The following is a 27834-nucleotide window of genomic DNA, read 5'->3' on the forward strand; positions in this document are numbered from 1 at the left end:
TAGTAATAACTGAATATAATATATATTATATATAACATCAATATATAGTATAGATAATACACACTGTAATGTATAACACATATATTATATATATACACACATATACATATACATATACATATACATACACACACACACACACACACACACACACACACATATATATATATATATATATATAATGTGTGACTTATAGTACTTGAAGGCTCACAAATTGCTTTGCATTCATACTCTCCTCAGATCCTCACAACAAAACTGTGAGACTGGTCATGCTATTACTACCATTTTATAGATGAGGAAGCTTCAGTTAGTCAATCAGTTAAATGACATTTATTAAACAGCTATTATGTGTCAGGTATTATTCTGAGGATGCAAGGAAAGGCAAAGCAAAACAGAAAACAAGCAACAGCAAAACTAAGGCTGAGAGAAGTTAAGTTATTGGTTCAGGTAAATGAAGCTACTAAAGGCATAAGGAAGGCATCATTTGAATATTGGATTCCAAGTCAAGCACTCTATTTATTTTGATGCTCTCTTCCTATGAGAGGTACTATGTGAGTCACTTTGCAGCTGACATCAATCACAGAATAATCAGAAATAATGTTTGTAAAATTTTAAGCTTTCTGCTTAGCTGTGTGTGTTGGCCTTTAATTGCCAAAGATGGTTTGTAACCATGCTATTGTAATATTGTTTCCTGTTGCCTATAACACTATTGTTCATTTGGTCCAGTACTGAGGAGTTGGAGAGCTACTTCTAGCCTAAATGCAGATTAGTTGTAATCTGGAGAATTATCAGTTGACTCCATGCTATTATGTATCTTAGAATGTCTGTTCTGATAAGGTTGTTTAATTAAAAAATAAAAAAAGATGCTATTTAGCTCCAGGAAAAGAACTGATATATGGAAGTATATATTGTGTGGTTCTCCATATCTGTGTTAAATGTTGGCTTTTTCTAATGTGGGGTTGAGAGAGAGACAACTCAACTCAAAACGTAACAAAAAAAAATCTGATGTCTTCTATCTTTGAAGAAAAGTTGAATGCTTGAAAACATTTTGAGAAATAAGAGTTTTTAGCTACTCAATTTTCTTTTAACTTTAAAATTTAGTTTCTACTTTGGACTTTATTGGGCAGTTAAGTGGCCCAACGGATAGAGTGCTGGGCCTAAAGTTAGGAAGACCTGAATTAAAATTTGAAGACCTCAAACATTTACTGGCTGTATGACCCTGGATAAGTCACTTAATCCTGTTTGCCTCAGTTTCCTCATTTGTAAAATGAGCTGGAGAAGGAAAAGACAAACCATTCCAGTATCTTTGCCAAGAAAACTCCAAATGAGGTCACAGAGTCAGACGTGATTGAAACAGCTGAACAACAATAATTGGACTATAGACCTTCCAGTGTTATGTTATCCACTGGTAATAAGCAGGGTACAAAAGGAGTCTCCACAGAGTATACTGCATGTTCCTTGTGCTGTTGTGCTGTTGAGACTTGCTGTATGCAGCCAGGTCTAAGTGGAAGGCTGTTTACTTTGGGATCATCTATAAAGTTGCTCCAGTTGATTCGGTTTAAAGTGAGTGCCAAGTTACCTGGGCAGTTGTGCAATTCTCTACTTGGTTTTGGCTATACAGACCAATCCTAATTGTAATAGAAATTTTAATCTACAAGACAATTAATGAATCACAATATCTCTAGTGCCTAAGTTACTCTCAGCAAATTAGTGCCCAGGGAAACACAATAGCTCTTTCAGAACACTTATTTATTGTATTACTACAGTAGTAAATCAGGTATCTCATAGCAAGTTCAGAATTTAAGTAGTCATTTATTCAAAGAATATTTATTGAATATTCACTGTATGCAAAACAGCATGTATATTAGATTTAGAGAATTTGGACCTCATCTTCCCAAAGCTCTTTGGGTAGATAAGGATGAAGCATACTGGATAGAAAACAATTATTCCCTGAAAGAGTTCCTGTCTTTTCTTGAGCTCTTAGCTAACTACCAACAGAGATTCGTGTGTGTGTGTGTGTGTGTATGTTTGTGTATGTGTGTTTTGTCCTGTGAATAATATGTATTACTAATTATTTTAGTACTAAAATTCATTTTGTAATTAGGCCTATTCTACGCAGATAAAGTAGAGTTTAGCACAGTCTTGCCAATTTTGAACCTGTACAAATGTGTTGTTTCTGTAGTCATCATGCTTGTTATCATCATCATCATCATCATCATTACTACTAGCACCACCAGGATATTTATAAAGATCATCTACTTTTCATTAAACTTAGTTATTTGTTTGGATGGTTCCAGGCTGCCTAACTTTGTCTCTGTAGATCTGACCTTTATCAACTACTGTATCCAGGAATCATATCCAATTGTTTTTAATTGAACAAACATTTATTATTTTTTTTTACTACTTATAGAGTGTCTACTTTGTTATGTATGAAGTGAAATGGAAGCTATTTAGGAAAAAGTAATTGCCTTAATTCATTATAATACCATTAGTATTTGCAGAACTGTCATTCTTATTTTGTAAATTTAAATTACGAATGAGAAACAATTTGAAAAATGAACCAAAGTTCAATAAAATTACCTGGAATTATTTTCCAACAAAGAATTATTTAAAATAATTAGTAAAAATATGTTATGTGGCTACACAGTTATGATATATGTATATATATTTAAAATTACATTTTACTCATTTAGTACTTAATAAAAATGGCAATTGCATTGTTTCTGTGTATTTCTATAATTGTTACTCCTAAGTTCTAATAGATATTTTGTATAATTCATGTAGATTCCTTTTCAGAAATTTCTCTAATCAAGTTTTTAAAAATCTATATTATTCTTAGAAAAATGAACAAAAATCAGCACACAGATTTTTAAAAGTTGTAGTTCTTTAATAAAAACCATCTAATTTGAAAATTACCAACAAAAATGAATGTTTAACAATGGAGTCACAATTACATGGTATTGTATTCTTAATGAGAAAGCCTTACCGTTTCTGGCCAAGCAATAAAGTGTGTACATGGAAATATATCTAGTCGATGAGTTTATCTATCTTGCCTGATCCAATTAAAGAAGTAACAAATAAGTAATAAAGTAACAATAAGCAGAATTTTGAATTTGATTTTGTTTTTCATTTAGAAGCTATGTACCAAATGTAACATCATTGTTTCATAGTATGTAAAAAATAATTAATGCCCAAACTCAAAAACACAAATTACAGATGATTTCTCACTTTGCTAAGATATTTGCTACAGGTTTCTCTGAAATGATGAGGTCCCTAATACACTTAAAAGGAGACGTGTTTATGAAATCGAAATTTGCATGCAACTTTTCCGGTAACACAATACTCTGTGAAGTGAGGCATACTTGTATTAATTACCATAATGTGATCTTAGTTAGCAACTTATAATAGAAGTTGGCCTGCTGCATTTCACTTTAGCTCTAGTCCCTTTGTGACTGTGCCAGTCTGAGATTAAATGCCTTTCAGTTGTCCACCCATCCTATGACAAATACAGTTGTTAAAGTGATCACATCTTTTATTTTATTTTTTTAGTTTGGTGAAGAGAATGTAATAGTCTCCCTGTGCAGTGGTAGAAAAAGATGCTTCATCTTCTAATATTGTTTCATTTTTTTCAAAGGAGTACTTTTTTGTATATGTGTGTATAGCAAAAGACCATTTATATCTTGAATTTTTCATAATTTCTCAAAATATGACACTTTTATCTGTAATTCATTCTTTTCAAGATTGTGTTTAACAAGCTTTACATGAAAGCAAATTTTACAGAAATGATGTGATATACTTTTCCTGTGGGATCAGAAGAAATCCCTACAGTCATCTAGGCCTTGATGGAAATGAAGTTTTAGGGTATCCAATTATTTTCTCTAATATGGTTATCAGTCAGTGCTACAATCAGGAGATACCTAGGCTCTGTGAGTGACCTATTATTTTGGGCTGTAGTCAAGTATTGATTTTCATTGCTGCCTTTCCCTTTTTCTTTTGGCTTCTAATCTGTTCATATGCAGGGTCAGAAAAGTTTAAGAAAGTGTCAAAAATATGATAGCCAAGGACATCACTCTAACCGTGTTTCTGCCTAGATGGTGTAGTGGAAAGCGTCAGTTTTTGTACACATGGGTTCAAATCCTGTATCTGTTATTTATTATTTGTCTGACTTTGGACAAATTCTTTGACCTCTGTAAACCTCAGATGCACCATCTGTTTATTTATTTATTTATTTATTTTTGCTAGGCAATGGGGTTAAGTGACCTGCCCAGGGTTACACAGCTAGTAAGTGTCAAGTGTGTGAGGTATATTTGAACTCAGGTCCTCCTGACTCCAGGGCCAGTACTCTATCCACTGCGTCACCTAACTGCCCCAGATGTCTCATTTGTAAAATTATATGGTTGAATCAGAAGACCTTTCAGGTCCCTTCTAGGCAGGGGTGTGCTGGAGCCAGTTTAAGATCAAGATCTGATTATTAAATTTTCAGTGTGCATATTTATACCTCAGAAATCTACAAATGCTATGTATCAGGGCTTGATTTATTGTTTTGTTTGTTGTCTAGACTTAAGAAAGTGATGGAGAAAATATTAATAATGCATATTAAACTTGTTTCTAGTGGGTATATGCTTTTTTTGGGGGGGGAGAGCTGGTTGTTAAACATTTATCAGCATACTGCTGCTTCCAGCTATATGTTCATGATCCTGAGTGTTAAAAACCAATTCAACTTAATAAATCTATTAAATGGGGGCTTTTTACAAAGCATTGTTTTAGGTGTGGTGTACTTAGGCATAACTGACTTTATGCTGTATTAATTTTATAATTGGGACTGCATTCACCTGGCTTGAGTTAAGCTCAGGCATCCAGCTGGGTCTGCATCCATCTGACTTAAGTTGAGATCAGGAATCTGGCTGAGCTAGGTTAAAGTTAGTTTAGCTTAAAAAAAAAAAGGTTGTTAACTCTCATGCTAGTATTCCCTAGGATACTTTATGGATATCCATTGTTTAGCCCCACAAAATTGCTGTCCGGAAAGATATGTCATCAGTCCTTTCCTGTTTTTGTTTCTTTCAAGGAGATAGCAAGTCTGCTAGTTGTGAACCCTTAGCAAAAGACTATGAGATATGGATGGACCCCACAAAATAATTAACATTCCTTAATTGCTAGAGAGGGGCATGATTAGCCTTACCTGAATGCCAGTCCACCTTGCTCAGTTTAGCTAATCATAATGTTCCTGCCCCAACCCTACAATCTATCACCTTTTCTCCCTGCCTACAAAGACCCTTTCTTTGTTGTATGTTAATAAAGATGATCCCTTCCTTCTCTGGGGTTGCTGGCTTTCCTGAGGTTGCCAGAATGACCTACTTTGTAAAGTTATATGCTTTGCTGTTAATAAACTAAACTGGCTTGGAGTCTGTACCTCAGTCTACCTTTATTGTGTTTACTCGCCACGATGTTCATATGTCACAATATGTTCAGTCATTCCCTGATTATAGGCACTTGCTTTATGTAAATAAGGTGAGTGTTAGTGTGTTTAAGGTGGATTTTTGTTCTTCTTTCTTAGAGCTTTCTTCCTCAAATCCATAACCATAACAATCTCTACTTCCCAGGTGTTAGTTATGAGTTCTCATGATCATGGTTCAAAACAGTTTCTACTGCACAGTCATGTAGATATAGGGATGAAGTAATGTAAAATAGTGAAGCTATTGTTGGCAATATGCCTTCTTTGTCTGTTGCCCTATAAAGCAAGTGGGCACTGGTCAGTGAGTGGGGACCCCTTAGGGGTGAATGCACAAGCTGGAATGCTATGCATGCCTTGATTGGCCCCTATCGAGGCTTGGGTGGGGGAATCTGCATGTTTGCCTCAGCCTGCCCCCGTTGAGCCTTGAGGGGATTTAAGGCAATGCCTGTTTTGATTGACCCCATCGAGATGCCCCTCCTCCCCCCGCACTTCACGCCTGCCCCCACGAGAAGAATTGTTAGGGAATGGTGTAGGAGTTGGAGCTCCCATTATCAGCAAACTCCCTTTGAGAAGACTAGACTAGAATAAAGTAAGCTTATTTAATCCCTTATTATGACTCCATTTCTGTCTTCCTGTCTGACTGGATCAAAAGTGAACCTGCTAGTGAGAGAGGTACTAGAAGGCCTCCTGGGTCTCCTACCTAAGAAATGGCATAGTTGGTGTATTTACTTGTCCAACACTATATTTTCAGTTTTCTCCACTGCAAAAAGTAGATATACAAATATTTTCGTAGAAGGTACTGGCCTTGGAGTCAGGAAAACCTGAGCTTGAATCCTGCCTTAGGATTCAGATTGTTACAATCTATGTGACAAGCAATTTCTCTCAGCTTTAATTTACTAATCTGCAAAATGAGGAAAATGGTAGTCCCTACTTTACAGGGGTATTGCAAGGATGAAATGAGATGATGTATAAAGTGCTTTGCAAACTTTAAATTCCCATTTGTCTTTGGACTCGTTGGGGAATATGGACAGTAATGGCCTTGCTGATTCAAGAGTGTTGTTTCATAACTTTTCTTGTGTAATTCCAAGTTGTTTTCCTATCCATGACTTTTTCAACAAGATAAAATATTTTGATCAATGAAAAGATACTCTTATCTCAATACATCTATATAATAATGTGTCTTTTCCATTTTTCCATAGCTCCAAATCTTTCTTCCTAAAAAAAACATTTTTAATACCTAGCATTTAGAATGAGTTATTGAGTTCAGTTTTATTATTTCTAACCACAAGAGTTATTATCAAGATTATTTCATTTTGTGAGTGGGATTAGGACATTTTCAGTTCCAAAGATTTCTGTATCTAGTGAATTCATACAGGTTTTGTTGAGGAAATTGACCTCTGAGTTTAATTTCCTACAGGAAATTAGTCATACTGGCTTAATATAAAAAAGAAACAAAATCTTTGAAGTATCACCCTGAAAAACAGCTGTTAAAGATAAAGAATCTTAAACTAAATATGAAATTTCATATGAATGTTTTGACTGAGAGACCTTTTGATATGCTTCTCTGATTTTCTTTTTAAGCAACATAAAAAGTTTTTCTAATACATAATAGAAATAAGATGTGAACCGATTATTACAATATTTATTTTTAAACATTATTGTGATGTTGCTCAGCATTGTTTTTATCTGTGTTATTCTTGTATTACTTTTGAAAGTGTCTGAGTTCTCCTGTACTAGCTACAAGAAGGGTACTTCGATGCATACTTTTCTAGGCAAGGTGTGGAAATTACCATATCTATACCATTTTCTTCTTGCCATTCTCTTCCCTTTCATCTAAGATTGGATAAATGAATAGCACAGCCGATGTTATGCTCTATTCTTTAATTTTTTAGGCTGTTTAATCCAGTTCAGTTCTGTTCAGTTCAGATCAGTTCTATTCCACAAACTTATTAAAGCACTCTACTGTATATGACTAGTTGAAATACATTTAGATAAACTCATATCCTGCCCTCTTGAAACTCCTGTGGTCTATTTCAACCAACTTACGGTAAAGGTATCTCTGTTCTTCTGTGAAAGCTGGTTGGCATATTACCATGTTTTTCCTATCACAGCATCTTTCCAATATTATCATGTCCCGGGTGAGAGTATAGATTGGCATAATGTTGGGGTTATACTTTTCCAGTTTTTAATCTTTGTTCTTCTTTGATGAGTGTTTGGAATGGTGATGGGGAAAGCTGTTTACTCTAAGGAGAAAGGTGTGAGAAAAGGGAGAAGATTCCTCAGCTAACTCTCAAAAGGTGGAATGGTAGAGGACACTGGCTTTTACAAGTGAAAGATGGACTCTTATTTTTCACAAATTGTATGAAGGTGGAGGTAACTCGTATACACTAGAAACAGTGAATTAATGGATGAAAAAAACCCTTTTATTCAGTGCTTCCTATGCGCTAAGCACTATGTAAAGTACTGGGGTGGGAGTGGGGAGCTGGGGGGGGTGGGAGTGGAAGAAGAGAATCACAGATACAAAAGCAAAAATATTCCCTACCCTTAAGGAGCTTGCATTGTAATGGAGGAATACTACGTCCAAAGAGGAATGCTAGCCAAGTAGGGATACTTTGAATTGGAAAATTATAGGGATGGTAAATGGAGCCTTTAGGAAAGTGATTAACTCATCCCTTTCAAAAATAATGGTAGAGTTGATTTGATAGTGAGCCAGGTGAGGCAGCCACCAAACAGAATAGCCAGTACTCTGGACAGAGGTGCCAGAGATGAAAGGATTTAAACCTTTAGGGCAGTATCTGTGATCTAAGAAACAAGGCAGTTGGCAAGACTATTGGGAAAATGGCCCAAGATTAGACATACAAATGTTTGTTGTTATATAATAGGAACACATCATAGGTAAGATTCAGAACTTTGAAATTCTACTCTCTATCTTTTTACACTAGTCTATATCTACTCCCTTACAAGCTAAATTCGCTGTTCACCTTTTTCATGACTCCTCCTATCCTTCTAGTCTGTTTCTTCCACTCTGGTTTTGGTTGCCTCTGTACCCATTTTTAAACCCTGAAAGTTGGATAGCATACCTTCTTTGTGTACAGAGGCCATAGGTTGTCAACCCCTGCCTTGATACCATCTGTGTACCTCTCAGAGCTATACCCAGGCACAGTGGGAGTACAGGCAGGGAAAAACAATGAGCTATTTGTGGTTAGAGTCAAGGTCAAGAAAACTATCTGGCTTCCTTATAATTTAAATATGGTGTGGAAAAAATTAATCTTAAAATCATAGAATTTCAGAGTTGGAAGGGCCTTCAGTGTCCAGGTAAACCAAACTTGTACCTGAAAAGGAATCTACTACAACATACCTGACAACTCATCATTCAGCCTTTGCTTCAAGATCTCTAATGAGAGATTACCTCCCTAGGGAACCCATCTTACTTTTGGATGCCTTGAATTGTTTGAAAGATTTTTTTCTTGATTTCAGGCATAAATTTCACTCTTTGCAACTTAGATCTCTTACTCCTGATTCTGTCACCTGACACCAAGCAGAACAAGTCTTACCTATCCATTGTGGGTCCACCTCATGTTTTAGAGAGAAAAGAGACTGGAGGCAGGGAGACCAATTAGGAGGCTATTGTAATAGTCCAGGTGACAGGCCATGAAAGACTGAATAAGGATGGTAACCATATGAGTAGAGAGAAGAGGACAGATGTGAGAAATGTGGAGGTAGAATTGATGAGATTTTGCAACTGTCTAAATCCAGTGGGTAAAGGAGAATAAAGAATCAAGGATCACTCTGAGCTTGTGAATGGGGAATTGGTCATCTGCCCCAACAGTCATAGGGAGGTTCAGAAGGGTGGGTTTTGGGTAAAAAGATAATTTCTGTTTTGGCCATGTTAAGTTTGAGACATCTATTAAATATTTAGATAGAAATGCCCCAAACATGGCTGCTTACGTAGGCCTGTCACTCAGGAGAGAGAATAGGGCTGGATATATAGATCTGTGAGTTTATCTGCATAGAGATAATAATTGAATCCATAGGAGCTGATGAGAAAATTTAGAGAAAGAAGAGAACAGGGCCCAGGACAGAGCCTTGGGACACAACTACTAAGAGGTGGAAAGATGTCAATAACAATGGAGGAATGGAGACTAAGAAAGAGTATTCACATATGTAGGAGAAGAAGCAGGAGAGAGCAGTGTCTGGAAAATGAAGAGAAGGGAGAGAGTGATCATCATCGTCAGGTGCTGCAGAGAGATCGAAAACAATGAGGAATGAAAATGGGCAGTTGGATTTGGCAGTCAAGAGCTCATTGGTGACTTTGAAGAAAGCAGTTTCAGTTGAGTGATGAGGTTGAAAGTTAGATTGAAAGGGATTGAAAAGTAAGTTAGTGAAAAGGTAGAGGCACCAAGAGCAGACAGCTATTACAAGTGGAAGAAACTGAGGAATGGGTGTCAGGACCTCTGTAGCCCTTTTTTTCTAATAGTCACTGACTTTAGAAAAATGTTTGAAGCCATTTAAAAAAAGTTTTGAAAATTTCAGAAATATTCTGTAAATTTAAATTTTTGTTTAGAACTAGATTAACTGAAACTTCAAACCACTTGTTTTTGGGTGGAGGTGAGGTATGGGGGTGGGTCATCCTCTATGTCTTTAAAACTTGGCTCTACTTTTTTTTTTGGTACAGCTTCTCTGGTTCCACTTCTAATATTTCTCACTATTTTGTCTGCCAACTGGCATCCAGACTCTTAAACAGATTTAACCAATTAGTGAAGCCAATCATCCCGTGTCCCTCATGATGTCTGAGTCTTGCAGGCACCCCCACCGATACTAGGTCTCAGCTATGTGAGGCTCATGGGTCTCAGTTTTACTTTAAAAGCCAAAAGGGGATCAGCCCCCTTCTTATCCTCTTAGTAAAAAACATGAAACCATTTTTAGTTGGAAATAATTTTTTAAAAAATCACTCAAAAGTATAATAAAGGGGGAATCCCTATACTGTGAATGTTGTTGAGATTTTAGAATTAGATTCAAGAAAGTCTTAGTCTTATATTTCTTTTGCCAAATGAACTCCATTTTTAATTGCTCCAAAATAATAATAGTAATATCATGATCTTATGAAAAGAGTTCTGGACCTGCAGTCGGGAGAAAACTGAGTTCAAATCCCATTTCTGACATTTACTAGCATCTTTATTGTGTGAGGGGTAAAGTACAGTGGTACAGTAGAAAAACCACTATTTCTGGAGTCAGAAGATCTGTGTTCAAATACCCATTCTGAAGATTGATATCTAGGTGACCTCGGACAAGTCACTCAACCTCCTTGAACATCAGTTTCTTCACCTATAAAATGAAGTGTCTGGAGTAGAGGTCCTTTTTAGCTCTGGATTTATGATTCTATGACCCCTCCCAGACTCATTGTCCTCGTTTTAAAAATGAAGCTAATGATACTTGTAGTAGATACCTTATAGGATGGTCATGAAGATTAAATGAGAAAATGCATGGAAGCTACATTACCAGCTATAAGGTACTACAAAAGTATAGGTTATTATTATTATTGTTATCATCATCATCATCAATCAATTTAAGATTTGTGAAGCCCTTCCCATATATTATCATATCTGATTCTCATTACAGCCCTTTGAAACAAGTACTTCAGGTATTATTATTCCCATTTTACAGATGGGTAAATAGAGATTTTGAGAGGTTAAGCAACTTGGTCATGATCATGCAACTAGCAAATTCCCAATACAGTATTTGGATATAGGCCTTCTAACTCCAAGCCCAGGACTCTCACTACTATGACATGTTTCCTCTCATAAGCTAGTCTTACATCATTTTAACATAGTATTTAAAAGGCATAATGATATCTGGGTATCTTATAGGTTATAAGAGATAATTTTAGAATTAGACTCAAGTAAATCTAGTTCAACATGTCTTATGCCAAATAGATGTCCAGTTGGCTCTCTCCCTATGGTTATATCTATGTGATGAATTTAGGTCTGAGCTAATATTCATAAAGAGAGCCAAACTTTCTGCAGCATTGTCATGACTGAATGTCCCAAAGAGACATTCCTCTTGAAATGATCAAATTGCATTATTTTGTTTTCTACGTTCTACTAAATATTATGTCTGTGTTGTTTTGAACATTTTCAAAGCTTTCTTATAATAAATGTTACATAATCTTAAGATAATATTTTTTTTGAAGAACTGAATTATTTGTTTTTTTCATTGGGAGCCTAATTTTTTTTTAATCTGTTTTCCTAACAGGAAATTGCACCAGCAGTTTGAAATGTACAAGGAGCAGGTCAAGAAAATGGGGGAAGAATCCCAGCAGCATCAGGAGCAGAAGGGTGATGCTCCCACTTGTGGCATCTGCCATAAAACAAAGTTTGCCGATGGATGTGGCCATAACTGTTCATATTGCCAAACAAAATTCTGCGCGCGCTGTGGAGGGCGAGTGTCTTTGCGCTCAAACAAGGTATGCAAATGACTTGGGTTAAGCAGGATTGACAAGTCATTTAAATGATTTGTGTTTAGCATATTTAATCATGGCCAGGTTTATAATAACAAAATGAAATAGATAATTGAGGTCATTATTCAAATCATTCAAGCAAAAAACTCTACTTACATCTTGGTATTTCAGGGAAAAGAAGTTTTCTTCAGGCTGAGTTATCTAGGACTTTTGTCTCAGTTTCTACTTCACTTTGTATGATGTAGATTTGGTTTTTTCCCCCAATGTAACCTGTTAGATAATAGGATCAGGTTCACAAACTAATGGATTTATAGATGACAGGGGCATTAAATATCATCAGGTTCAACATCTTCTTTTTACTGATGAAGACATTAAAAGAGAAGTAGCTAGGTGATGTAGCTAATCGAGTTCTGGGCCTGCAGTCAAGAAGACCTGAGCTCATCTTTGCTCTCAGACACTTACTAGCTATGTGACCTGGACATGTCATTTAACCTCTTATCGACTTCAGTCTTCTCAACTATAAAATGGGAGTATGAAGAGCACCTACCTCACAGGGTTATGTGAGATAATATTTGTAAAGCACATTGTGTGATGCCTGGCACATAGTAGGTACTTAATTAATACTTGTTCCTTTCTATCCTCCCTTATCCAAGGACACACAGATAGCAAGTGACAAAGCTGGGATTCAAACCTTGTTTATGTCACACTCTAAAACTGAGGAGTAAATAATGGTTAATGCTATTTCTCTTTTTTTCTTGGCCACCCATGTATCTAAAATATATTGAGTTCCCATATTGACAAGTTGTTCAGTTCAAAAGATTATGACCTTAGGGACTTGTAGAGATTTTAGAGATCACCTAATCCAGATGGCTCATTTTATAGAGGAAGAAACTGAAGCTTTGACTTTATTCCAGGCTAATACATTAGACTGTCAAATTAGGGAGACTCAGCTTCCTGAGTTCAAATCTGGTCTCAGACACTTACTTGATGGGTGACCCTGGGCAAATTATTTAACCTGTTTGCTCCAGTTTCCTTATCTGTAAAAGGAGCTAGAGAAGGAAATGGCAAACTAGAATCTTTGTCAAGAAAACCCCAAATGGGGTCACGAAGAGTTAGACATGACTGAAATGACTGAACAGCAAAAACATAAACTCATAGATTTAGAACTGAAAGGGACATTAAAGATCATTAGGTCCAATACCCTCCTTTTTTATAGATGAGGAAAGTGAAAGAGAGGCAGGTAGGTGGCATAGGTTACTACTTAAGTAACTTGTCTAAGGTGTCAGAGGTGATATTTGAACCCAGATTCACATCTAGTACCCTTTCCATTATGGCATGTTGCTTAAGAAAGTCCCCATACGTACGGATGATCTTCAAATGTGTTTTGGAAATATTATGTTTATAAATTGGCCAGAAACAGAAAGTTTGCTAGGAAATTAGTTTTAATTTGTCAACTTTTAGTTTTAGCATGAGTAATTTCCTCCATAGTTTTTCCTTAAAAACAAACAAAAAGGGACAGCTAGATGGCACAGTGGATAGAGCACTGGCCCTGGAGTCAGGAGGACCTGAGTTCAAATCTGGCCTCAGACACATGATACTCACTAGCTGTGTGACCCTATGTATAATTTGACCCTGAATGCCTCGCAAAACTCCCCCCCCAAAACAAAACCTACTTTTATTCTATTTCTATTTTCATAGTAAGTAGGTCAAATTCATGTTGTGGTGATAAGTTAAATATATGTAATATGTTGATTTTTAGTTATTGTTAATTCCAATATAGTTCAAAGAGGATTTCTCAGTGCACTAGAAGGTTTTCTTTTAAAATATTTTGCAAATATCAATGTAGCTAGCACTCAGGATGTCCATCTATTGTTCTTCTGTCTTCCTACATGACTACACTATCTCCTTTTCTTGACATTCATGTGTCATTAATATATAGCCACTACATTTCTGCTCATAGGGTCATAAAGCTATAGCTGGGAGGGACCTCAGAGGTTATATAGACCAACACTCTCATTTTGCATATGAGGAAACTGAGGCCCAGTTAGTTTAAATGGTTTTTCAAGATTGCCCAGGTGGCAAATGATGGAGTTGGGATCTGAATGTGGGTCCTAGGATCAGAGATTCAACTATTCTCTCTCTATTCTGTAAAACTGCCTGTCCTTGGTGATGACTTTCATCTTGCTTCACATGTACAAATCGTTTTTGGTAACATATTATAGGTGACTTTATCCCTTTACATATATTTCCACTGCCCCTTTGGGTGACTCATGATTTTAATTCTTCTGAGATGGTGGCATTCCATGAGTTGTGGCTGTAGAATATCACTGTTAGAATATTGTTGTTAAAGAGGTGAGCTTTTGTAGCATGGAGCAGCTGACCCTACTTTAGGAGATTGTTTATATTTGCTTAAATATGTAAGCTTGTGCTTATACAAATAGGCTTAGGTAAAGAGATCTACACTGAAGTCAACTGTGCTTTAAGGTGCTTTAAGATTTTATGGTGGGGCAGCGAGGTGGTGCAGTGGATAGAGTACTGGCCCTGGAGTCAGGAGGACTTGAGTTCAAATTTGGCCTAGACTTGACACTTAATAGCTTTGTGATGCTGGGCAAGTCACTTAACCCCATTGCCTAGCAAAAAACAAAAACCTAAAAAAAAAAGAAAAAAACACTTAATGACAGCTGTTATCCTTAGTTACTTTCTCACTGTATCTTGCCAACCAATTTCATACTTACCTAGATTCTTTGTGAAAAAGTAAGTATTTTAACATGTTACTCTGACATAATAGGGCCCATTTGCCGTATATTCTCATTGTCCCTTTTTTTTTCATTTGGTCCATAACTAATAACTTTCCTTCAATTCCTCTTAATTTTCTTCCTTAGATTCCTACAAACTCCTACCTTGCAATTTCCCTAGGTGTCCCTTTGTAGTCACTTCATATTCTCATTTCCCCCTTCTTCCTTTTTAACTTTAAACAGGGGTGTGCTAAGTGTTTAATAACAGACTCCCTGAAAAAAAATGTTTTCATGACATACTTTTAAGCTTAACCTGAATTTGTTTTGGAAGATCAAAGTTTATTTTTTACTACCTTCATACAAAACATATTGTACATCAAGCAACCAAAAGAAAAAGAAAAATACTCTACTAAGGACTAATATGTATAATTTGTACATAATAAATCTTTTGGAAATTGATCTTTTCAGTGGTTCTATTAACATTTTCAACATCACTTTTTTAAGGCAAGAAACCAATAAAACAATAAACCAAGCCTGGATTTGTAGCATTTTCCATTTTCTCTGGTGTAAATGCTCACACTGAAAATTTAACAATCAGCTCTTTCATGTCAGCTTGAGCTAGCTTCAGCACACCCATGGGTTTAAGTGACAAGAATATTAAGGGAGCTAACATTAGCCCCTCATCCATTTTGATTAAAGACTGAAGAGGAAGTGATAGAGCTTCTTTCTCCTGCTCAACTTCAATTAAATAAATTTATCAACATCATCATCATCAACATTATTATTAATGAAAATGATAGTAGCTAATATAATTTTACATAAATTTATAAATTCAGAGTAGAAAGGGACCTTAAAGGTTATCTAGTCCAATCCTTTTATTTTACCAATGAGGAAACATAACCAAAGAGGTAAATGACCCCTCCAAAGTCAGGCAGGTGAATATCAGAGCTGGTAATTGAATACAAATTCTCTATTTCCACTGATCAATCAATCAGCATTTAATAGGTGCCTAAAGCAAAATGGTTCCTGCTCACAAGGAGCTTACATTCTGTTGAAGGGATCTAAACAGTAGCAATAACTACAGAATGGTATATTCATTGTGTCCCTTTAACCATTCTCAGATGCCTTATATAATGGCAATAGTCTCTTACTTCTAGTAGCTATTTAACACTTCTCTTTGTTTCTGTCATATCTCAGTATTATCAAATCTAGTGAAATTTGGGCAGAATATTGTTACAAAGATTTTCAAAAAGCAGATTGCTCTTTGTAGTATAAAATTTAATTATACAGTTGTTTTTTTGAGTTAGTTTAGCCATCTGCTGATAAAGTAAGATAAAATAAGCTTTCATTTTAATTTTGTGGTTCTTTCATGTGAAGCCATCCTTAAAAAATTAATCAATTCTCTCTTGGGGACAAATTTAGAATACTGCAAAAAAAGAATAAATGAATTGTAGGGCCAGATGGAGGTAATATGGCACTTAGATTTTTTAAAATATTAATTCATTTTTTTGTCCAAAATGACTTATTCTAAAATTAAGCTTAAATAGTTAAGCAAGTATAAACAATTATGATAATACTTTGATACTTTAAAGGATCATAGGTTCACATTCTCTGATTTAGAATCACAAAATTATAGATTTAGAGGTGGAAAGGACTTTAGAGATCATCAATCAATCAAACATTTGTTAAGTACCTACTATGTCCTAGGTACTGGGGATACAAAAAGAGGCAAAAAACAGTCCTTGCCCTGAAAGAGCTTACAATTTATTGCTAAGACAACTTGCAAACAAATATATGCAAAGCAAGCTATGTACAGGATAAATAGGAAATAATTAACAGAGGGAAGACACTGAGATTAAGAGGGCTTGGAGAAGGCTTCCTGTAAGGTGGGATTTTGGTTGGGTCTTAAAAGAAGCTAAGGAGGTTAGTACTTGGAGTGAGTATGAGTGTTCTGGGTAAGGTGAGAGACAAACAAAATACCTAAAGCTAAGAGATGGATTGTCTCATTCAGGACCAGCCAAGACTCTAGTGTCACTAATCAAAGAATATGTGTCAGGGAGTAAGGTGTAAGAAGACTGGAAAGGTAGGAGGCGGCTAGGTTGTGAAAGGCTTTGAATGTCAAATGGAATATTTTGTATTTGATCCTAGAGGTGATAGAAAGCCCCTGGGGTTTATTAAGTGGAGGGGATGGTGTCGCATGATTGGACCTGTTTTTTAGGAAAATCAGTTTAGTGGCTGAATGGAGAATGAATTGGAGTGGGGAGAAACTTGAAGCAGGCATACTCACTGGTAGGCTATTGCAAGAATCCAGGCATCAGGTGATGAAGGTCTATACTGTCAGAGGAGAAAAGGGGACATGTTGGAGAGATGTTACAAATGTGAAATTGCCAGACCTTGGCAATAGATTGGGTATGTATGGTGAAAATTAGTGAGGAATCCAGGATGACTTGTAGATTGTGGGCCTAAGGAACTGGGAGGATGACATTGGCCTCTACAGGAATAGGGAAGGTAGCAAAGGGGAAAAGTTTAGGGGAAGAGATAATGAATTCCATTCTGGAGATATTGCACATAAAGAATAGAGGATGTGGGGGCAGTGAGGTGGTACAGTGCACTGGCCCTGAAGTCAGGAGGACCAAGTTCAAATCTGGCCTGAGACATATAATGCTTGCTAGTTGTGTGACTCTGGGCAAGTCACTTAACCCCAATTGCCTCACCAAAAAAAAAAAAAAAAAAGAATAGAGGATGTGATCTGGTTGAGGATCCAGCAAAGGAGACAGAGAAGGAGTGGTCAGAGAAGTAGTAAGAGAACCAAGAGAGTGGTGTCCCGGAAACCTAGAGAGAAGAGAGTATCAAAGAGGAGAGTGATCAACAACATCAAAGGCTACAGGGAGGCCAAGGAGAATAAAGATTGAGACAAGGCCATTGGATTTGGAAACCAAGAGATTGTTTTAGTGGAATGGTAAGGTCAGAAGCCAGATTGTAAAGGGTTAAGGAGAGAGTGAGAAAAGAGAAGGTGGAAACGCCTATTTTGCTTAGGAATCACGTATGACCTTTTCAAGGAGTTTAGCTATGAAAGGCAGAAGAGATATAGGACTATAGTTAGTGGGGATGGAGGATCAAAGTGAAGGGTTTTTTCTTCATATGGGAAAACATTACCATGTTTTTAGGTAGTAGTAAATGAGCCAGTAGACAGGGAAAGATTGAAAATAAGCGAAAGAGTGAGGTTGACAGAGGGGGCAATCTGTTGGAAGAGAGAATGTAAGATTGAATCATTTGAACAAGTAGAGGGGTTAGCTTTGGTAAGGAGTAAGCCCACTTTATCGTGAGGTAGGGAGGAGAAAGTGGCAGGAGGCATCTGAGTAACAGATGAGGAAGAGAGGAGAGGAGGGAGTTCTTGGAGAATGGCTTCAATTTTTCTGTAAAATATGAGGCAAGGTTCTCACCTGAGAGAGTGGAAATGGGGCGGGGATGCAGGTAGGTTTGAGGAGGTATGAAAAGATTTGGAAGAGCCACTGTAGAGAGTGGGATAGTGAGCTGATAAGGGAGGTATAGTAGGATTGCCTAGCAGCAGTGAGGTCCTAATTGAGTTTATGTAACATAAATATATAGTGAATCTGTAGGGATGGCTATGTGATTTTCTCTACATTTGTTCAGTAGCATGTGTTTAGGAGTGAAGGTGACAAAGGGTAGGAGGGATCTAAGGCTGAGTTTTGGTTTGGCATAATTGGTAATATTATTGGTGGCTAGGGATTCAAGGGGAGAGGACAATGCAGAGTTGAATTGGTTTGCTAAGAGATCAAGATGGGGAGAAGATAGAGTGGCTAGTGTAGGGAAAAATGACCCAGGAGAGAACTGAGGGGTCTAGGGATTGGAGGTGATGATGTGGATTAAGAGTATGGTTTTGTAAGGGAAGGCAGAGGGACAGATGAAAAGCCAATCAGATTGTGGTCAGACAAGGGAATTTCAGAATTCTTGAGCATAGAAGTGGTATATTTGTGGATGATAACAAGATAAAGAGTATGACCATCTTTGTGTGTATCTGTGGTGTGGTGTAGGAGTAGGAGGTGAATAGCTTGAGGAACTGAGTGGTTGGGGTATTTGAGGGAGAGTCAATATGTTTGTTGAATTCCTCAAGTATGAAGGCAGGAGTTGAAGAAGAGAGAAAAATTGTGATCCTGGTATTATACTCATTGAGGAAGGAAGGGGAGTCACCTAGAAGTCTGTAGACAATGGCTATGAGGATTTTAATTGGTTGGTAGATATGAAAAGCATGAACCTGAAATTAATGTAGGTTACTGAGTGATGGAAGAAGGGGAAAAACTTGGAAGTGGCAATGAGGAGAATGGAATATTCCAACTTTCTCACCTTGGGAAGACCAGGAGAAGGCGTGAAGGTGCAGCCAGTACTGAATGGGTGGCCACAGAGGTATGTCATCAAGGGGAATCCAGGTTTCAGTAAGAACTAGTTGATAGAAGGAGTGGGAGAGATACAGATTTAAGATGAAGGGAAGTTTGTTGCCTATGGAACAGGTATTCTAGAGGGCACAGTGGAATGACTGGGTGGAATGAAGTCCAACCCTCTCATTTTGTCAGGTTGTTTCCATAACGATAGCTATCCATTTCATCCCCTGCCATCCCCTTTTCCTTTTGCCTTTAATCTTTGCCCAAATCAGGGTCTTTTTCAATGAGTCTAGTCTTGTAGAATGGGTGTCGATTTGAACTTATAGAGGGAGTTTACTTATTAGAAGTTCTCTGTACCAATGGCTAAAAGCAAAACCCAGAAACTGAATGTCAGATTCAAAGAAAATAGAGCAGTAAGTTCTGTAGGTGAAGAAAGATAATTATTTTCAGTTGAAGCTTTTTGAACATAAGTATGTCAGCAGCAAAACAATATCTACATAGTTGTTGTGAATATAACCAAAAGATCTAGATGGCATAGTGAATGAAGTGTTGAACTTTGGAACTGAGTTTGAATCCTGTAATAGACATCTACTAGTTGTGTGACCCTGGGCAAGTCACTTAACATCCCTCAACCTCTGTTTCCTCATCTACAAAACTGATATAATAATAGCACTTCCCTCATTGCATTGTTTTGAGGAGCAAATAACATATTTAAAGTGCTTTGCAAACCTTCTAAATCAAACATCATTTTTAGATCTGGAATTTGATAGCTGAGACTTAAAAGTGAAAGACCAGAAAAGTTGACCAACTTCTCAGAATTGTTGAGGGATAATTGAATAGCTACTGGTTTGTGTATGTAAAAGTGTCTCTGTTCTATTTTCTGAAGATATGCTGATCTACTCTTGGATGAGATTAGCCTGTATTTATAATCCTGGTATATGGTAAGCATGTAATAAATCCTTATTCGTTGGTTGGCTAATCCTCTACATAGCTTTTCTACCTTAGACTTCTATGAACAACTGCAAGGCTTTGATCATAGTATCCCTTCAAGTCACTGTGCATACAGAAGAAAGCAACATTACATGAGTATTTTCTATTTGACATCTTAAAACATTCAGCCAAATTCTTCCAGAGGCACTGGGAGAAGTTTCATTAATGCTTTCAGGCCTCTGGGTACAGCAAAGTCTAATTCTAGCAAGGCTGTAAGTAGGCTGAGTTCCTTGCAGAAAAATAGGTATAGGCCTTAAAACAAAATTGTAGAAGTAGAAATGATTCTTCCATACTCTTACAGAGCATAAGATATTACCAGCAAGGGAAGTAATGTTAATGAATTAATTATATATAATACATACACAGTGTATACATGTACACACATATATATGTGTATGATATACACACATGCATATACATACACATAATGCACACATATGTACATCACATAATACCTCCCTGGTCCCACATCGACATTTTGCCTTATAATATATGATACTATATTTAGTATATGAAATTATATGTCATATGTATGTGTGTATGTATGTATATGACACCATAAGGCAAAATGTCAGCGTGGGACCAAAGAGATTTTAAAAAGAGATATGAGAGTTCAGAGAAGAGTTCAATAGACAACAGGACCCTTTTTCTCTTTTGAAACTCTTATCATCCTTTTCTTCCCCTTTTCTTAGCACCCAAATGGATCAGATTCCTCCTTGGCCTTTCTTAGTCCAGAGCATCCTTCCCATTGAAGCAACAAGCTGCCATCCTCCTCAGTTTCTACATAGGTGTACAGATTGCCGCTGTAGAGTTGGGTCCCAGAAGGCCATGGGTTCTTTTAGTTCCACTGTGCCAAATAGCATGCTGAATAGATTGTTTTACTCCCCGATGGGGGGATGACAAATTGGTAATTGGCTTTCCATAGAGGAAATGAAATTGTCATTCTCTGAGTCTAAAGTAACATCTTGGAGTGACTTACTAGTATTATGATGATCCTGAGTATTGGATTTAAATTATATGAAGTGACACAGACAGTTCTCATGCTTTCTTCACTAGACCTCTTTTATACTCTATTCTTTGAAGTTTTATAAAAATAATAGCTGGCTTTTATATAGCACTTTAAGGTTTGCAAAGCACTTAAAATATCTCATTTTATCCTCACAACAACTCTTGGAGGTAAGTGCTTTTATCATCTTTATTTTGCAAATGAGAAAAATAGAGGCACACATTAAGTAATTGCCAAGGATCACTCAGCTAGTAAGCATCTGAGGCTGGATTTGAACTGGGGTCTTCCTGACTCCAGGTCTAGTACTCTTTCCACTGTGACACCTAGCTACTTTGTACCCTGATAACTACATGCTTTGGTTAGGACCACAATTCCATCTAGAGAAAGGCAACAGGATAGTGGAGAACTTGAGTTTGTATCATGGAAATTAGTTGAAAGATCTGGGGATAACTAAGTTGGAGAAAATTAGCAATTTTCAAGGATCAGAATGGTTGTCATGGGAGAAAAGAGGGATTAGAACTTTTTTTAGGGGATCTGGAGGGCAGAAATAGGAGAATGGGTAAAGTTGCAAAAAGACAATTTTAGGCTTGATATTAAGAAGTGCTTCCTGACAAGTTAAGCCATACAAAAATAGTTGTTCGGGAGGTACCACCATCTTCCCCACAGTCTCTCCTGATGACTGCAACTGTGTTCTTCCCTATCTTATATTTGCTTTGCATTTAGTTTGTATTTACTTATACTACATATATATACATACACTTATACACACACACTCTTTTCTCCAACAGATTATAAGGTCCTAGAAAGAAGAGATCCTCCTTTTTTAAGTCTTTGTTTTCTCAGAGTTTGGCACATAGTATGTGCTTAGCAAGAGGCAGTTAAATAATGTAGTAGGTAAAGCGCTGTGCTTAGAGTCAGGAACATCTAAGTTCAAATGTGGCCTCAGACACTTACTAGCTGTGTGACCCTGGGCTAGTCACTTAACCCGTATTTGCTTCAGTTCCTCATCTGTAAAACGGGGACACACTGGAGAAGGAAATGGCAAACCACTCTAGTATCTTTGCTAAGAAAACCTCATGGACTTTTGTCCATGAGGTCATGTGGAGTTGAACAAGAGGAATGATTGAATGAGAACATGTGCTTAATAAATACTTGTTGATTGATTGACTGATTAAGAGGTAGTTCAGTGTTTTGTTTCAGTCAGGAAGACCAGATTTTCAATCCTCCCCAAATACTTTCTAGCTGTGTGACCCTGAGCAAGAAAGTCAATCCCTCAGCCTCAGTTCCCTCATTTGTAAAATGGAGATGATAGCACCTACATCACAGGGTTGCCAGAAGATCAAATGACTCAAGAGGAAATAGAAAACACTTTTCAAACCTTAAAATTTTATATAAATGCTAGTTATTAACCTAGTGTGTTCCTCCTCATTGGAGGTTTGTCCTTGAGCGAAGGCTAAATACCCGCATCCCCGTGTTATGGATGGACACTTGCTGAGCTTTGGTTTAGGCTTAGGGCCACTGGGTTCCCTGCCAATTCTGAAATTTGCTGAGTCTATGACTATGTGCTTGATTTTGTGAAAATGGCAGTCCAGTTTTGTGAACAGGTGAATATTAAAGATGAACTAAGCTTTACTAGTCAGAATATTTGGTCATGTGAAACTCAGAGTAAGCAATTTGATGTTAGTACAGAAGGAGCCAGCAGAGAGATTTTGCAGAAGTGGGAAAAATGTTTTTAAAACTGATTGTAGAAGAAAGAATCAGAAGATAGACAGCCATGATGGTGTATGAAAAGAGAACCCTTCTAATAATAATAACCCACATGTATATAGTGTTTTATGATTCCATTTAACAAATAGGTATTAAGTACCTACTATGGATAGTGTGGTATTGTACTAGGCAGGGACAAGGGATATATATACATACACATATATGGATACATGTCTATGTAAGTATGTGTATACACATACATATATAATATGGTTCTTTCCCTCAAGGAAATTATAGTATAATAAGTTGGATATGTAAATGACAAATAAAATAGATATTTCTATATACACATCAAAAAAGAAAGGATTATTCATGAAAGTACAATTCTCTATGACATATCACTTTTCTAAAAATTCAATGTATAACTTGCAGAGCTATAATGTTTCTTCTTTTTGATTTTCCTTCTGTTTTATTCTCTGCTTTAAAAAAAGATGCCCCAGTGTCCCTTTTTTATTTCTTTTTTTGTTGTTGTGACCCCATTCTTCTCCTCCCCTATTGGAAAAAGATGAACAAAGCCCTTGTAACAAATACGCATAGTCAAACAAGACAAATTCCCATTGGGCTGTATCTAAAAGTGTGTGTCTGGTTCTTCATCTTGAGTCCATCACCTTTCTGTCAAGAAGAGGGTAATACTAAGTTTCATCATTAGTCCTCTGGAATCATAGTTGTTTGTACTCACTGTAATACATACATTCTTATGCTCTGGGTCACATAAGCAGTCATTGTTTTCTTCCATGCATTTCTTAGAAGACATCCTTTACACGCAACTTCTCCTTTGCAATCCTTTGTTTGGAATGTTTTGTAGTCTTCCCTCTACATACATGTCTCCATTCCCCTTTGAATGATCCTCATCTTCAATTCTTTAGCAACTTGTAGCCATTAACTAGCTGTCAGTGATTTCAATGGGAATTCAAAAACAAAGTTCTTAATATTCAAAACAATTCGTGACAAAAACAATTAGTTGTACTTTCCATAGTTTTACTTCAAAATGGCAGCTTTGGTTGCAATCTTCTCATATCTGATAGTAGAGTTAGCCTTTATTCAATTGTATTCAATTATTTTAAATAATGACCCTAGATCTACCTTTCCACTGGCATCCATTTCTTTCCAATTAATGTTATCCTTTCCTTTTGATTTCTATACTTGAATTTTTTTACATCATCACAAGCTAAATATGGCAATTTGTCTCCCTCACCCCAAGCCCTACCCTTTTTCCATTTCCTCCTCACTGGGAAAGATGATTCAGTCTCTCCATCTCTAAAGAATGTAATTTCTATGCCATGCTGGGTTTCTTTATTGACAGAGTACCTTAGAATGGCACTTTGGTAGCATTACTAAGACTTGGAACTGGAAGACTTTGGTTTGAATCCTATCCTTACATCATACTATATCTTTGATCATGAGTAAGTTACATGATCCCTGTAAATATCAGCTTTTTCACCTACAAAACAGGAATAGTAATAATAATAATAATAATACTTATATTCCCAGCCTCCTAAGGTTGTTGTAAATAAAGGGCCTTATGAACCCAACTTCCCATTTCCCCTTTATATCATCCAGGCTCAAAACCTCAGCATTATCTTTAATTTTCCCCTCTCCCTTACTCCAGTTTCCAGTCAGTTCCCAAGTCTTGTTGATTCTACCTCACAATAGCTCTTGTATCCACTCTCTCCTTTCCACTCACACTGTTTCCATCCTATTTCAGTCTCTCGTCACCTTTCTCCTGTTCATAAATCTTCAGTGATTTCCTACAGCCTATGGGATAAAATACAAACAACTTAATTTGGCATTTAAGGCCCTCCAGAAACTGGCACTAAACTACCTTCACGACCATGTTTCAAACTTCTCACCCTATAGGAGGGAAACAAGCATTTATTAAGCAACTACTCTGTGCTCAGCATTGTGTTAAGCACTTTAAACGTATTATCTCATTTAATCTTCACAACAACCCTGAGAGGTAGGTACTATTACTGTCCCCATTATATAGATGAGAACACTGAGGCAGAAAGAGGTTTAAGTGACTTGTCCAGGGTCACACAGCTAGTAAGCATCTGATTTTGGGTTTGATACCATCACTCTTGATAACATCACTCCAGAAGCAAAATGGAGGCACTCAGAACCAAAGCTATTTGCAATTTTTCTTTGTTTCATGAGTTTTAACAACCAGGGAATTCATTACCAAGCAAGCAGCCTTGTGGTAGAGTCTCTCTACACTTAGGTAGGCTGGTCCTCAAAGTAGACACAATGTATTGCTGGAACCATACTTGAAATCTTCCCAAAATGGTAGAATCTGCCAGAGCTTGTGTCTTTTGTGCATAACCTTTGTCTCCTGGTTTCCTGCCTCCCTTTGAGTCCTCACTGAAATCTACAGGAATCCTTTCTCAATCCTTCTTTGTTCTAGTACCTGCCCCTTGTTGATTATTTCCAGTTTATCCTCTATGCAGCTTATTTGTGCTTAGTTGTTTGCATGTTGTCTCTTCCATTAGATTGTGTGCTTCTGGAGGTCAGGGACTATCTTTTGCCTTTGCATCTTCACATAGTAGGCACTTAATACATTTTTATTGACTGGCACAATGCTTGGCACATAGTAGGCACTTAATACATTTTTTATTGACTGCCAGGTTCATGTCGATATTATGATGTGACTTCAGACTGGGACTTTGGGAAAACTTTGGGGACCTTGGAGAGCAATGCTTTGATTAATCAGCAACTGAAATTTGAATCTACACTAAGTGAAGAAATGCAAAGCAATATTAATTAGAAGGGATATACTTTAATTTGCTAATTTAGGCATGCATTATGGCTGTTTCATAAGGAACTGTCACTAATGAAGAGTCCAGTTTGCCTATCACTTAGAAAATATGTCCTTTAGAGCCTCCTGAGTCATATACAGCCTTGCACAGTCATACAGCTATTGCTACTCACAGCAGCTAACATTTATGTAGCACTTAAGGTTTTCAGAGTGCTTTACATACCTTACCTCATTTGATTCTCACAACATTCTGAGGTACATGCTTTTACTCTCTCCACAGCACAGGTGAGGAAACTGAAAGTATTTCCTAGTGAGGAAACTGGGGAGGGTGAGAGAGGTGCCTGGGGTTTGCATAGCTAATAAGTGGCATTTGATCAGCACTTCATAGGATGGGTGTCTGTTTTATCGTTAGAGATTGTATCTTGGGCAGAGGACATTACAGACATAGAAGAAAAATGTGGACAAGGGCACCAAAGTGCAGGGTTTGCATGGAAGATGATCAGTAGTTCAGTTTGGATAGAGTATAGAGAAAGTGGAAGGAAGTATAGAATTATAAGATCCTCGAGTTAGAAGGGACGTAGATATGATGTAGCTTTTATAAACACATACCTGAGTCTCAGAGTAGCTTTGCAGCTGGGGAAGAAGGGAAGCTACCTCAGATGTGACTTGAGGGGAAGCACTCCTTCAGCTGTCTCATGAAACAAAGTTTGGAAGGGAGAGTGGCAATTGGAAAAGGAATCAGAACTTTACTTAGTGAGCGAAAAAACCTCCACCAGAGAAAGGGCTTTGAGCCAAAGAATGGCCTGAGCACATTTATGCATTAGGAAGAGGTCTATCAGCAGTACAAAAAATGGATTGTATGAGGTACAATATAGAGAGTCTAGACAGATGTTAATCAGCATCTGTACTTTTATGATGGCAATGGGAATAGAGAAGAGGGGACAACTGGAAGAAATATTTGGGAGGTAATATAGTAACTGATTGGATGTGTGAAGAGAACAATATATTGTGATGGAAAAACACTAAATTTGGAATCAGAGAACCTCAGATCAAATCCTAACTTTACTACTTAATGTCTATATGGCAGTAGGCAAGCCACTTCAATTCTCTAGGCCTCAGTTTCCTTGTCTGAAAAATGAATAGTTAAATGAGATGATCCCAAAGGTCCATTTTGGCACTAAATCCTGTAAACTTGTAAAAGAGATAAGAGTAAAAAATAATAATGCTTGGGCAGTGGTGTTGTACAGTCAGTCAACAAACATTTATTAAGCACCTACCCTGTGCCAGGTGCAGTGATAAATGATGAACATAAAAAGAAGACTCATCTTCCTGAGTTCAAATCTTGCTTCAGACATTTACTGGCTGTGTGACCCTGGGCAAGTCATTTAGCCCTGTTTGCCTCAGTTTCCTCATCTGTAAAATGAGCTAGAGAAGGAAATGGCAAACCACTCCAGGATCTTTGCCAAGAAGACCCTGACTGGGGTCATGAAGAGTCAGACATGAGTGAACAACAACACAACAACCAATAGTCTGAAGCAGCTCCTAGTCTAATGAGGGAGACTACATGCAAACGGCTATATGCAAACAGGATAAATTAGGAATAATCTCGGAGAGAAGGCACTAAGATTAAAGAGGACTGGGAAGGGCTTCTTGTCTAAGGTAGAACTTCAGCTGAGACTTGAGAGAAGACAGGGAAGCTAGAAAACAGATGAGGAAGGAGAACATTCCAAGCATGGGGGACAGGCAGGGAAAATGCTTAGCACTGGGAGATCGGGTGTTATGTGGGAGGAGGCTAGTGTCACTGGATCAAATAATTCATGGAAAGGAGGAAAGTACAAGAAGATTGGCAAGATAGGAAGGGGCCAGGTTTTAAGGATTTTATATTTGACTCCGGGGGGAACAAGGAGCCATTGGAGTTTATTGAAGAGTGTGGGGCTTGGCATAAGAGGACCGGGACTCTGACATTTCCTAGATGTACAACAAGTTTTAAAAACTGTCTGTCTTACTTTTCTCATTTGTAGAATGATGGCATTAGACTAGATGGCGTTAGATTAGACTAAGATCCCTTCTTCTTTAAATGTATATTCTTTGAACACCAAGATTCAAATATAGGAGCCCAGGTAGGTGGTGGTAATATAGGCAGAAATTATATGGTCGTAGGTCATAGATTTCAAGATAAAAGAGACCTTGAATCTCATCTAGTTCAATCCCAACCCCCCAGTTTTATAGATGAGGAAGCTGAGGTCTAGAGAGGTTAAGTGACTTGTCAAAAAAC

The 27834-nt window shown here is 37.2% G+C and overlaps 1 protein-coding gene across 20 annotated transcripts in view; it reads left to right on the forward strand.

Moving 5' to 3' along the window:
* The window catches only part of RIMS2 (regulating synaptic membrane exocytosis 2), an 850283-nt gene that overhangs the window by 148892 nt on the left and 673557 nt on the right, over positions 1 to 27834 (forward strand). For all 20 annotated transcript variants that reach the window (XM_027849901.1, XM_027849888.1, XM_027849890.1 and 17 more), the window contains one exon: positions 11705 to 11915. In XM_027849901.1, the coding sequence (XP_027705702.1) occupies positions 11705 to 11915 (211 nt within the window). The remainder of the gene's footprint in view (positions 1 to 11704; positions 11916 to 27834) is intronic.

This window comes from Vombatus ursinus, unplaced genomic scaffold, assembly GCF_900497805.2.
Source record: "Vombatus ursinus unplaced genomic scaffold, bare-nosed wombat genome assembly UNPS02008961.1, whole genome shotgun sequence".
Taxonomy (NCBI): domain Eukaryota; kingdom Metazoa; phylum Chordata; class Mammalia; order Diprotodontia; family Vombatidae; genus Vombatus; species Vombatus ursinus.